This window comes from Pseudorca crassidens, chromosome 3 (assembly GCF_039906515.1).
Source record: "Pseudorca crassidens isolate mPseCra1 chromosome 3, mPseCra1.hap1, whole genome shotgun sequence".
In the NCBI taxonomy this organism is placed as follows: Eukaryota; Metazoa; Chordata; class Mammalia; order Artiodactyla; family Delphinidae; genus Pseudorca; species Pseudorca crassidens.
In genome coordinates, this window is record NC_090298.1 from 5,692,353 (window position 1) to 5,706,304 (window position 13,952).

The 13,952-nt window shown below is 45.8% G+C and overlaps 1 protein-coding gene across 1 annotated transcript in view; it reads left to right on the plus strand.

Moving 5' to 3' along the window:
• The window catches only part of UBE2QL1 (ubiquitin conjugating enzyme E2 QL1), a 45,542-nt gene extending 35,900 nt beyond the window's left edge, over positions 1 to 9,642 (plus strand). The window contains exon 2 of the mRNA XM_067730348.1: positions 8,286 to 9,642. Within this exon, the coding sequence (XP_067586449.1) occupies positions 8,286 to 8,417 (132 nt within the window). The 3' untranslated portion in view covers positions 8,418 to 9,642. The remainder of the gene's footprint in view (positions 1 to 8,285) is intronic.
• Positions 9,643 to 13,952: the final 4,310 nt, after the last annotated feature.

Sequence of the window (13,952 nt, forward strand, 5' to 3'; positions counted from 1 at the left end):
TATAAAAATAAGACCTTTAATATATAGTAGAATCCTTACAACATTTTGTGACGAGGATATAGAAGTTTGATTTTTTTAATTGAAGTGTAGTTGAGGTATAATATTATGTGTTACGGGTGGTCATTATAGTGATTCACAATTTTAAAGGTTATACTCCATTTATAGTTATTATAAAATACTGGCTATATTCCCTGCATTGTACCTTGTAGCTTATTTTATGCATCATAGTTTTTGTCTCTTAAACCCCTCCCCCTCTCTTGCCCTCCCCCCCACAGTGGTAACCACTAGTTTGTTCTCTATATCTGTGTCTGTTCCTTTTCTGTTATATTCACTAGTTTGTTTTATTTTTTAGATCATACAGTGTTTAACTTTCTCAGTCTGACTTATTTCATTTAGCACAATGCTCTCCGAGTACATCCACGTTGCTGCAAATGGCAATATTTCATTCTTTTTTATGGCTGAGTAGTATTCCATTGTAGATATGTACCACATCTTCTTTATCCATTCATCTGTTGATGGACACTTAGGTTGCTTCCATATCTTAGCAATTGTAAATAATGCTGCTATGAACATTTGGGGTGCATATATGTTTTTGAATTAAAGTTTGGGGTTTTTTTTCAGATATACACCCAGGAGTGGATTTGCTGGGTCGTATGGTAGTTCTATTTTTAGTTTTTGTATCTCACAAAAGGTCTTATCAACAAAATCTGGGAGACTTCCCTGGCAGTCCAGTGGTTAAGACTTCACCTTCCAATGCAGGAGGTGCAGGTTCGATCCCTGGTCGGGAAGCCTAGATCCTACAAGCCTCGTGGCCAAAAAACCAAAACAGAAAACAGAAGCAATATTGTAACAAATGCAATAAAGACTTTAAAAATTGTGCACATCAAAAAAGAAAATCTTAAAAAAAAAAAAAACAACAGGATCTGGAACTAAATTACAAATAGCTAGGGTGGGGTGAGGGGATGGCGTTAAATAACTTTGCTATAGGATGTCGAAATAATGGAAGCAAATAGAAACATGAGCTTCTGCTTAAAACCCAAGGAGGGCACAGGGACCTGAATGCCCAGCAGAGGGATGGGACGCAGGGAAGGGCTGAGCCTCCGCGTCTTTGGACACACTGATTGCCTGGAGGGAGCCCGCCAAGCCCCTCCCACCCCCACTAGCAAAGCCCTTTCCCTGGCGGGTTCTGTGCCTCCTGCGAGCCTGGCCATGACGCATCTTTCCCTGGTACTTCGACCTCAAGGGGCCTCCGGTCATCACCCGGTGGTCTGGAGGAGGCAGCTGTGCTTGGGGGGATGAAGTTGATCAGTGGAAGCCCACTTTCCTGACCAGCCCTGATGATCAAGCTCAAGTGGAGTGTTGTCTGTGGGAGTTTAATGAGACACTACGTGTGAAAGCGGCCACACCACTGCAGCACATCAGCAGACGTGACCAGACGTGGACCAGATGCCATCGCACTTGTGGGCAGAGGCCACGTGGGGATTCAGGGCGTTTCACGTCGAAACCCAACACCAGCTCGTTGACGGCGTGTCCCCACCGCGCCATTCTGCCCCCCACTCCCTGCCCTTTCAGCAGCCTCTTCTCCTCCCCACTTCGGCTGGTGCTGGGTGGGACCCCTGACAGGCAGCAGGTCTCCCCCCTGTAAACTCACCGTCCTCCTATTCGACGTATGAGGCCCGGGGCTTCCCTCGGGAAGGTTACTCTTGGGTTCCAGTCACTGCAAGGACCCTCACATCTCTCCCAACACTATAGTCTCACACACACACACACACACACACACACACGTGTGCACATACAAGCGCACATGTGAATGCTCGTGTACATACAAACACACACATGCATATGCACACTGGTATGCGCACATGTGAACATGCATGCACAGAAGCACATACACACGTTCTCAGACCTATGGTAAGGGCTGCAGAATCATATCAATGCATTTCCACCCGCAAGTGCTTCTCTTTGGTGCTCCATTGGAGAGATCCAGCAGAAGTCCCTCCCTCACTGGTCAGTGGCTTCAGAGTCATTGTTTTGATTTGGGAAAGAGTTTCTTGGAAGCAGTCTCAACCGTTGTAGAGTTTTATCTGTCCTTCAGAACTTGTAAGTTGATCTACTTTGAACAGCAGACCTTAAAAGAGAGGCAAAATCACTGCTGTCTCTCCGAGCGGACCTCCTTTCAAAGATGCTTGTTCCTGTGCTTTCCTCAAGCCGAGCGTGTGACCCATCTGAGCTTCTCCTCCACAGCCAGCGTCCTGAAGGGAGTCCACACTGAGCACAACACATGCTTGAAACCGGCGTCAGAGGGGTAAGGGTGCGTGAGCGCTTTTAGACTAAAAATTACACTTGCAAAGACTTTAAAAACAAGTAGCAGCAGCTCTATAATTCAGCCCAGGTAATGAAATCCAATGCAAAATATTGGATTTGCCTGAAGATGTTTTTGTGACCAAATAAGCCAAGTCATAATATCCTCACGAAAGACAGAGAATTTTGTGTGTGTGTGTGTGTGTGTGTGTTTTTCCAAGAGGGCAGAATGAAACTAACTTTGCCAAAGAATAAGGAGGAGCTCCTCTGTGATAGTTTCAAAAATAAAAATCCACATTTATTGTGTTCATCATGTGCCTGGCACTGTGCCAAGCATCTTATACGTTTTAACGTATTAAATCCCTATAAAAATTCAGTGTCATATAATCCTGTGACTATGCTTATTTTGCAGATGAGGAAGTTGAGATTCAGAGAGGTTAAGTAACTCACCCAGGGTCACACAGCCAGGAAGTGTTGGAGCAGGGATTTGAATTCTGTACACCCACCGAACACACACACACACACACACACACACACACACACACACACACTGTGCCCTAGCTTCACCAAGTGTCTGCCCATCCTCCTCTGAATACAGCTGCATATTTCAACCACCACTTTTGGACCACTTATCTTCACCCACCATGACCTGATAAACATTTGCTACCCGTATTTCAAGGCTCAGTTCAAGTGTCTTCAAATGTGGAAATCTTTCTGACCACACAGACAACAAACACTACCCCTTCTCTTTTCCTCTCCCCCAAGGTAGAATCCATCCTCCCCTCTGAGCTGTAAGTTCTATGAGGACCGAAATCGTTTCCAGTTTAGAAAGCCCTGCAGTCCCAGTAACCAGCACAGTTCCTAACCCGGGGAGGACTTGTAGCGGTGAATAGAGATGGACTATCTCCTCCTTGCTCTGGGCCGTCTTTATTCCATATACCAGTGGCTCTCATTCAGGAGTGATTTTATCTCTGAGGGGACATTTGGCGATGTCTGGAGACAGTTTGGATGTCATAGCTCAGGAGGTGCTGCTAGCATCTAGTGGGTGGAGGCCACGGATGATGCTAAACATCCTATGGTGCACAGAACACCCCACGACAAAGAGTTATCCAGCCCATGTTGTCAACAGTACGGGGGCTGAGAAACCCCGACATACCCCTTCTGTCTCAGCAGCGACAACACCCTGGATTCTCTCCCCGTAATGATTCTAAGGCCCTACAGGCAGGGGCCAGGATCATTTTGTCTTTCTAAGCCCAGCACCCAACATACTGAGTGAGTGAATGAATGAATGAATGAATGAATGAACAAGAGGTGAAGAAGTGACAGAGCCAGACTGAAATTGAATGTGCACATCAGGGTAATGAAAGCCACATAAGACCAGGTGGCCTGTCCGAGGACCTGAGTCTGGGGTCGCTTGTTAGCTGTGTGGAAATGTTTTCATGTTGATCATTGTGATTGGTCCCCCCAAAAAGCTATAAGCAAAAAAAAAAAAGGTCAAACCAAAGCACCAACTAATGGTTTTGTCTGACAGATGCAGCCCCAGAGAACTGTGTTATCATTAGAATTGCTTGGCATCAATATTACTGAGAGATTTTGAGATTTTTTAAGGTTTGTTAGGTCAGAATCCTATGGTTGCACATAACCCTACGTTTATAATCTGGAACAAGACAGACTGATTGTAACCAGGAGAGAGAGTTTACTTTTCTAACCTCTTAATGCTTGCACAGAGCTATCACAGTGGGCTAAGCAAACTGTCACATCAGGTCCTTTGGCATTAAATACAAGTATAGGTATTTTAGGGAAAACAAGAGTATTTTGAAGGAAAATCTCCAGAAAAGACTCTCTGAGTATTAGTTACATGGAAATAGATAAGAGAGAAATATCAATGTTAGGAAAATAAGAAAAACTGTTCTTAGTTGGTTGTACGCACCTTAAAATTCTCAAAATGTTTTCAAATTCAATATCTTATCTGACATTCATCATGATGCTGTAAAGTGGGTTTTGTCCCTGATTTATAGAGGAAAATACAGAGGGTCAGAGGAGTTAGGCTGAAGGTTTCCCCAAAATCCAGACTCTAGGAGACTGTACCCGGGAAGGAAGAACGGAGCTGCAACCTTGCTAATCATTAGAGGAAAGCAAATGAACACTACAGTGAGGCACCACCTCACACCGGTCAGAATGGCCACCATCGAAAAGGCTAGGGCTGCCCTGGCAGCGCAGTGGTTGGGAGTCCGCCTGCCGACGCAGGGGACGCGGGTTCGTGCCCTGGTCCGGGAAGATCCCACATGCCACGAAGTGGCTGGGCCCGTGAGCCATGGCCGCTGAGCCTGCGCGTCCGGAGCCTGTGCTCCGCAACGGGAGAGGACACAACAGTGAGAGGCCCGCGTACCGCAAAAAAAAAAAAAAAAAAAAAAAAAAGTCTTCAAATCATAAATGTTGGACAGGGTGTGGAGAAAAGGGAACCCTCCTGCACTGTTGGTGGGAATGTAAATTGGTACAGCCACTCTGGAGAACAGTATGGAGGTTCCTTAAGAAACTAAAAATAGAGCTACTGTATAATCCAGCAATCCCACTCCTGGGCATATATGCAGAGAAAACACCAATTCAGAAATGTACATGCACCCCGATGTTCATAGCAGCACTATTGATGAAAACCAAGACATGGAAGCAACCTAAGTGTCCATCGACAGACAAATGTATAAAGAAGATGTGATATATATATATATATATGCAATGGAATATTACTCAGCCATAAAAAGAATGAAATATTGCCATTTGCAGCAACATGGATGGACCTAGAGATTATCATTCTAAGTGAAGTAAGTCAGACAGAGAAAGACAAATACCATCTGATATCACTTATATATGTGGAATCTAAAATAATGATACAAATGTACTTACTTCCAAAACAAACAGACACACAGACCTAGAAAAGAAACTTACGGATACCAAAGGGGAAAGGTGGGGGAGGGATAAATAAAGAGTGTGGGATTAACAAATATACACTACTATATATAAAACAGATAATCAACAAAGACCCACTGTACAGCACAGGGAACTATATTCAGTATCTTGTAAACCTATAATGGAAAAGAATATATATATAATACACATATTCTGGGAATATATATATATATATATATATATATATATATAACTGAATCACTTTGCTGTACACCTGAAACTAACACAACATTGTAAATCAACTATACTTCAATTAAAAAAATAAAGAAGTTCCCTGGTGCCCTAGTGGTTAGGATTCGGCACTTTCACTGCCGAGGCCTGGGTTCAGTCCCTGGTCAGGGAACTGAGATCCCGCAAGCTGCATGTTGTGGCCAAAAAAACAAAAAAGAAAAAGAAAGAAAAGAATGGGAGTTGGTTCAACATGAGTATGGCCCTGGACCATCAGAGGCCCGGGTTGGACCGAGTGACACTCCCCTTCTTGGTGCAGTGGGCACCTCAAGGGCATTTCAGCAAGAAGAGCACAGCCGCCCTGGTTTTCGAGCCCAGGGTGTCGCTGGGTGATGCTTAAACAGCCCATCAGAGGAGGACAGGTGACCTATGAAAAGATATTTGTTAGCTGCAAATGAGGGTGTAGGACAGGGGGCGAGATGGGAGTGCTTTGTGGCCAGCTGAGTGCGGTGAAGATGCTAAGCCCTCCGAGCGCCACACACGGTCTCTGTCTCCCGGCTGCTGAATTGACTGAGCGCTGGTGCTCTATGTTCATCATTCTTCTCGGGAAGAAGAGGCAACAAAGACTGGTCTGTTCATCTGGGGGGTTATCTGTTGTTTTCCGTAACAATTGAGACTTTCACAAAGAATTAGCAAAGGCTGTGTCCATGCCAAGAGCGTTGGAATATTCCAAGATGATTGTGAGCTTGTATTTTTCTGGCTGCTTTTAGTTCAGAATTCTCAAGGCATACCATAAATTTTCAGTATTATAGAAAAGAATGGTAGAGATGGTTAGAATTTGCATTTTATACAAAACAATAGCCCTTGATACTTGCTCCCACTTATGTAAAAATGGATGCCGACATCCCTGCAAAGATGCATTCGCCTGTGTTTAATGAAGTAACGTTGGACTTTGATCTTGACCCACATAATGATGATTATAAATGTATTAGCTTTTCATAGTCCCTTTTTATAAGTGTAACTACACCACATAAGCAAAGCAGGAGAGACGGGGAAGTTTCTGTAAGCCAATAAATGGTGGTTTCCTGTCTTCTTTTCCAGTTTTCCGTCACCCTTTAGCAGCTCATTTCTTGTGCACCAGGCAGCTAATTAGAAGCGGTGGTCTTGCCCTTGATTGGCGGATGGAAAAGCTCAGCCAGAGGGATGTCCAGAGCAGCCAGAGCAAAGCAGTAGCTCTGGGTTTCTGACTCGCCACCGCCCCCCCCCCCATCCCACCACCAACTGGGCTTTGCTCTGAGTCTCCACTGTTGAAAAGACAAATGTTAAAAAGGAACCATGAGCTCTGAATTTAAATATGTGGAACAGCCTCCCGTTCCCAGTTTGTAGGGATCCGGTGCCATTTCCCCCGTGAATGAAGACGTCTTCCCAGGGGAGTTACGGGTGGGTTATCAGAGAGACCCAAGATGGGAGGATCTTGGTCCCCAGGCCACACAGACCTGGGTGGCTGCTGCCCTCAATTCTGTACAAGGGAACAGGTATGTGGTGTAGCCCAGCCAGGCCCTGGGGGTGAGGTCCAGGTCCCGTTCAGGTCCCCTTACACAGATGGCAGATACCCGCAGTGTGCTGTAACAAAAATATTACATGCCGAGGGCCTGTCCAGAGAGCATTGTTAGTGAAAGTTCATAAACAACAGGAGACTGCTGAGAACGGTGTGCACGCGCTTGCTAGTGGGTGAAACTCAGGGTGTTTCCATCCCACCTACAAAACACGTGCGTGGGATGCTCGGGAAGACAAGCAAGTCTTCCAGGACGGGTGAAGGGAAGTCAAGTGCGAGGAGTTGTAGCTGAGAGACTTAAGAGAGCGTTTCTGTTGATGGGCCGTGAGGAGGCGGCGTGGGGAGCGGCTGAGAGTGGTGCCGACTCATCTGATGGAGGGTCCGGCTCTGCCCAGCCCCTCAGGGTCCTCTCTCTGCCCATTCCCTCTGATGCCAAGTGTACCGCATTCCCCAGGGCTCCCTGGAGGGGTGGCGATGGCCCGAGACACGACCACCTCAGCGGTGTCTGCTGGTCCCTTCTCGCTCATGGTCTAGAGCCTGCGTCCATCCTGAGATGAAGCAGACCCTCTGGTCTCTGCAGACCCAAAGGCTCCGTCCTTCAGACCGGAGCATCGCTGGTCACTGTGAGGGGAGTGGACCTCTCCTAGCACCACCCCCCTACCACCGGCGGTTGTGTGAGGAAGCATTGGCCTCCCCTGGACCCCTCACTGGGGACTCGAGGACAGGCTTCCACCTCCGTGGAAATGGCCCTACCATCTTCTCAGGAACTGGTTCCCTCATGGCATGAATTACAAGAAAGTCATTCATTGCTGCTGAGCTTGAACATAAAAAGTTGGAGTTGTAAAGTGTGTATGTGAATCTATAAATATACACATCTATACATAAACATGTATCTCTAAGTTATCATTAAAGGCATTCTGTGGTGGGAGGGAAGGGAAGTTAGAACAGCATTTTGCCTCCAGGATAATGGGCTCCGTTTTGCATCGATGCTCTTTTGATAAAGCTGGTCCTCCCCGCTTGGGCATGGGACCTGGAGCAGTGGCCGCCTTCCAGCATCCTGGGTTGAGCTCGTTCTGAGGACGCCAGCGGCCCGCGTGTCTCTCTCTCCCCAAAAAGCTTGCCCGCCACTGGACCCCTCCGTCCATTTGGTAACGAAGCTGTGATGTTCCATATCTCCCCTTTCATCACACCGATTCAGACATCAGAAATCCCGGCCACTTTGTGTGTTCTTCACAACGAGGGTGGGAATTGGGATTGCTGATGGGTTCTAACCTGCTTTATCTTTCCTCTCACTCAGGGGCGGATCTGTAGAAAAGCGGGCAAATCAAAAAAGTCCTTCAGTCGCAAGGAAGCCGAAGCTACCTTTAAGAGTTTGGTGAAGACTCATGAAAAGTACGGCTGGGTCACCCCGCCCGTCTCTGACGGCTGATGTTTGCAACGTGGGATAGACGCTTCAGCCGCCTCTGCACACACACAGATACCCGACATCTCCTCCTCCACGCTGAGCATCCTTCATCCTTTTTCACTCCAGCCGGAACTGAATCCTGAATGCCAAGGAGACTTTTAAGTTATTTATGACCAGATGTGTTTACAGAGAGAAAGAGGGAGCCAACGCTGTTTGGGATTAGGTTTCAATTATAAATGAATGATCATCTCTAAGTCACTTTAGAACAAACGTCAAGATGGTGACATTCCCCAGCCCGCCTGCCCCTCCGCCCGCCCCATCCCTTTGGCCCTTAGCTTCTTTCCATGACAGCAACTCCAAAGAGCAGGCAGGAAACTCAGTGCCCTATTCTGGACCCGTTTACATGTAAAAGGCGCCGTTCATATGTAACAGGAATGCCCTGCATCACCAGTACATGTTTGCTGTGCTCTGTATCTCTGTTTCTCTCCCTGGCAGGTCAACATAACTTGAAGACGTGTCTTCCTGTGGCCCCATGTCATGACATGTAGACCTCATTTGTGCTATGACCTTTGGCTCATGAAAACAAAAATTTAATATTGCCAGGTTCTAGTGATTTAAAACAGCAACTGACCACTTGGTTAAACCGTGCTCCCAATGCCGACGCTGCAGTGTGTGTGTGTGTTGTCCACAGCTCAGCCCGTGCCCGTGGGTGAAGCCGGGCGTGCTGTGGCCATGATGGGGCACACACGGTGCAGATGCCAGGGGCGCCCTCCCTGGGGCTCAGAGCAACGGTGGTGAGATGCGGACAGTCTCTTCCAATATCCTGAGATGCTCCTACGACATTTGTGTTCCTGTCTTCTCTCTGCTGGTCAACCCACCACCAAAAGCAAAAGACAATGTCCCATTCACTGAAGTCACCTTACTCACTTTCTTCTGTGTGCTCGTGACAGGGAATGCCAGAACTGCCAAAGGAGACCCAGTGACTGTACGATGATTTGCATGGCCCAGTAGTCACTTGTGTGTCCCCGAGGCTGGGATGCGTGAGCACCCTTGCTAGGATATAAATTTCTGTTATTTAACTCCCCACAATTTCATTTTTCTCTTCTGTTGAGTTACTTAGAACTTTCTAAGAAAAACCATGAAATGAGGAAACACTGTTTATAATAATATGCGGAAAGAGGTTAAAATGTTCATTCCAAGTGGAAAAATCTTATTGGACACATTTTAAATAAAATCATGCATACCTGAATCCAGTCATTGTGGGCTATCCTTCCATTTAAAATATTTAATCTATTTTCAGAATTTAATATTTCAAATACTACGAATACCATGACAGCATTCTGCAACAAGGTGCAGGAAAAGAGTCTTAGGAACCCATGGTCTTTGCAAAAATCCAGTGGGTTAAAATCGCCCCCAGAAGCAACCAGGGAGACAATTAGAAACTAACTGGAAGCATTAAGGGATGGTTTGGCCAAACTCTGATGTTGCCAATTATATTTTGCCACTATGAGGGAAGGGGAATTTTCTTTGCTGATTGTATTAAATTCTTCAGGCAATTTTGGGTATTCAGAGTTTTGGGTTCACTCACCAAGGTGATCAGAGATCTGAGACACCACGCCTCAAAGGACGGGGGTCAGCTCCTCCCAGCAGGTTTGGTCATTCCTCTAAAATCTACCCTTTATTGCTACTTTTATTTTTTTTTCACAATGTTCCGATGTGCCCCAGATACACGTGCAGTTCTGTGCGGCCAAAATGCCTGACCTCCAGCTCAAGTTCCCTGTGAGTAATAATAGTCATGAAATTTGATGACAATGAACTTAAAGTGTCCATTCACCTGATCCTCCACAGCGGAATTCTCCATCCTGGAAACCTGACGTTTAACCCATGGTCTTTGGGCCCCTGGGCTCCTGATTGTAATGGAATTACACGGTGGATATTGTAGATCTAGGGCAGAAACACCGGCAAGGCAGAGCACCTGAGTTTCTTTCTTTCCAGATAGTTTCCTCTTCCAAATTTTGAAATAAAAACAACTTTCTTTTAGGAATGTATGTATATATTTGGACATATGTCTATATATCCACAGCTGGGTCACTTCAGTACTGCTTATTAGCTGATTGAAGAGCTTGGCCACAGTTGGTTCAGGTGTAGCCAGGAGGTGACTTATAACCTAAGGGTGGGAGAGATTACTGCCAACAGCAAGGGGGAGGGAGACCATTGGCTCAATTTCAACCTCTCTGTACACCCTAAACTTGACTTTTTTCCATGGCATTTCCAATAGTTTTTTTAGAAACCGGAAGTTATAGAAAAAATACTCTTTGGTAAAAGAAATATTATTTTTCACTGAAATTCATAAAACTTTCTTATTTGAAAAGCAGCAGAGAAGAATTTAAAATTCAACTATTGCTTTGACTCTTAGTCTGAAGCAAGAACTCCCTTTCTGGGGGCTGGAGAAAAACATGACAGTGTTGGCCAAACAGCAGAGCCCTCTGGCCATGGAAGTTTCCCGATGACCCCGCATGTGGGTCCTGCTGGGCTCACATTCCCACACAGGCCAAGAAATCCATCCCTCTCCAGGCCAGCAGCAGGGGAGTAATTGGACGGGCCTGCAGATGTTCACGGCCCACCAGCTCCACAAGCCCGCTTATGGAAGGAACTTGAATCCAGCCAGTGGCCACAGAAGCAAGGGAAGGAGAAAGTACAAGCTCACATGTGCCTCCTTTCCGTTCAGCAGTTTTCCTGGACTGACTGCCCTTACTCCTGGGTGTCCCCTCCGCAGCGGGCCAAGGGCTGTGCGTGGGACTGCACGTGGCTCATCGGCTTCATAAAGATCAAGAATTACTTCTGCTTAGGAAGTTCTCTGTGAGCAGTAAGGTTCCACACTCACACACACACACACACACACACAGTCCCTGGAAGACTCACAATATCTAAAATTCACTACGCAGAAAAAAAATAGGCCTCGATTTTTCAGCCCCCAAGTTTACTCCATTTTTCACAACTCAGCCTTATCTCATGAGAGGAAAATCTGTGGCCTCCTGAGAAAGACCCGGTAGAGAAAGACAAACGCCCAGTGTCTGTGTGACACTGGCAAGTCACGTCACCTGCTTGAGCCCCAGTTTCCTCGGCCGTAAACTCCTACCAGGTTGGCGTGAGAATTGACTTAAACAATGAGGGAAAGTGCTTGGGAACCGAAAATTGTCATATGAACTTTATGTGTCATTTTTACAGTATGGGAAAATTATAATAACAACAGGATTTCACTAGAACACACTTGGATAGAGACTCAGACTGAGCAATTACAATGGTTCAACTACAATTATCTTATAACCCTACACTGGCTTTCTGTCCCCAATCCCTTACTTTAAGTCAATCAACCAAACTTAGCATCTCTCTACCCACTCAGATACAGGGAATGTAGAAGTTAAAGACATGGCTGTCTCCTGGAGAAACTCATAAGACAAGAATAACACACAGATAGCTAAATGCTAAATTGCGTTGCAGCAGTTGGCCACGTGGTGCAAGGCCAGAGGCTTCCTGACTGATAACTAGGGAAGATTTCAGAGTGAGTCAGATTTAAGCTATGGCTGGGGGAGTGGGAAGGACAGGGGTCAGGCACGGTCTCCATCCACACTGGCCCTGGAGGGGGGAACTGGGCAGCCACTTGTCACTTCTCCCCTGCAGGGACCCTGTCTGCAGATCTGATTTCAGGAGGCAGGACAGAGTTCAACCCCACAGCCTAACATGGCTTGTGGGGCTGGCCCCTTCCCTAAGAACTGGATTTTCCGTGTTTTATCTGAACCCTCCTAAAAGCATGCAGAATTTTCATGGAATTTTCTTTCTAGAGAAGCAGGGCTGCTTCCCAACTTCAGTGAGGGCAGACCCATTGACTCTAGGAGACATTTAGTCTAACTTTATACACCCTACAGTGGAGGCCATAAACCCAGAGAGGTTGAGTGGCTTTTCCAAAGTCAACTGGAGAGGTGAAGATAAGCCCACTGTCTGGGTGGTGCTTTCTGGTCCTTTTTGATGCTTCCTAGGGACCATTTGGCAATTCACATGGACCACATCCAAGTGCACACCTTTTAGCCCACTGTTGGGTCAGAAGAGCCACAGGTCTTCCAAGCTGGCTGGGACTCACCCAAAGTCATCCACTCTGCGTTGAAAGCAACTTGGTGCAAAGGGCAGTTTCCACTCCCTACTGTTTTGGGAAGCCATGGCGAGGGGCTTAGAGCTCAGTCCATGTGGTCACAATCAACCCTTTTTTTTTCCCTCCAAAGACATTAAAATAAAATACAGCTTCATTCCTTAACTTTATGCTATGATGCTATGTTCTATCTTATCTGTCTGATTTTTGCAGCCTCCAGTTCACGTAGTATTGAATATCACTCAATCCCAGGGCCCATCTGACCTGCAGTATGTGACCAACAAACTGGGAGAGCCAAATACTGTTGTCATAGGGAAGGAAATAAGCAATGTTAGCTCTGTTCCAGAAGAAACACAGGAGCAAAGTGTGCTGGCCAAAGAGACATAATCAAGGCAGAGTATTTGAAAAGAGTGTAGATCCAGAAGTAACCCAGATTTTATCACAAGGTCATAATAGCGCTAAACAAATAGTAGACTGGACCTTGAGGAGTCTAGTTCCAAGGTCGTTCTCTTGGGTCATGAAGGCAGCATGTGGTGAGAAAATAAATAACCTGTACTCTTTCCCACTGCAGATTCACCCTGTTTGTCCTGCAGAGTTAAAACAAGGAGGTGCTTCCCCATTTCTTCTATGGGAGGTAAATTGGCTGTCCTGCTTTGTAGACATGCAATCACTTTGTATCTCTAGATCTTGGGCAATCACTTGTGATGACACTAACTGAGCTAAAATAGAACGGTTGTAAACTGATATGCTTGGTTTCACTTCCTGCTTGTCCTTTTTACCGAAGTGATTTTTTTCATGAACGTTGTCGCCATTTTCACCATGGTAGGATGCTAATCTACATGTCATAGGCTACTGGAAACTTTCAAACTATCACCACAGTTGTCCTATTCTGTGATGCTCAAAAGGGTGGGTGGAATTGCATGTGCCGTAAAATAAATAGGAAAGAAGTATTGACTATTCAAAGGAGGTGAATGCACGGATCACATAATCTAGAGGCGTTGTCCTCGTGGGGAAAACAGTGATGCTGAAAAGACTTTAAAACCAATAAATGTCTTTCCACGGAATGTTGGTTGTGTTCTTGCATGGTCTGTGTTCAGGATTTGTCAGAATTTCTCTGGGTTTCCATATGTGTTATCCTCTGTGGTCCATTGTGAGCAGCTCTCTGTCACGTGGTCCCCTCTGATTTGCTTTGATTTATTTGTGGTTTGCCAAATGAAAACTCTGAAGCATGTCACAGGTATTCTGTATAAAAGTCAATGAAATGTAATTGAACCAAATCTAATTAAGCATTCGTGTGATTTAGAAGATTTCTCCTTCAGCTGTCATATGCATTAAAAAGATTTGTAAACGTGTTTGCTGATGATTCCCATTAAAGTTTCTTAACATAATTGAAATTGTGTGCTTAGCACAATACT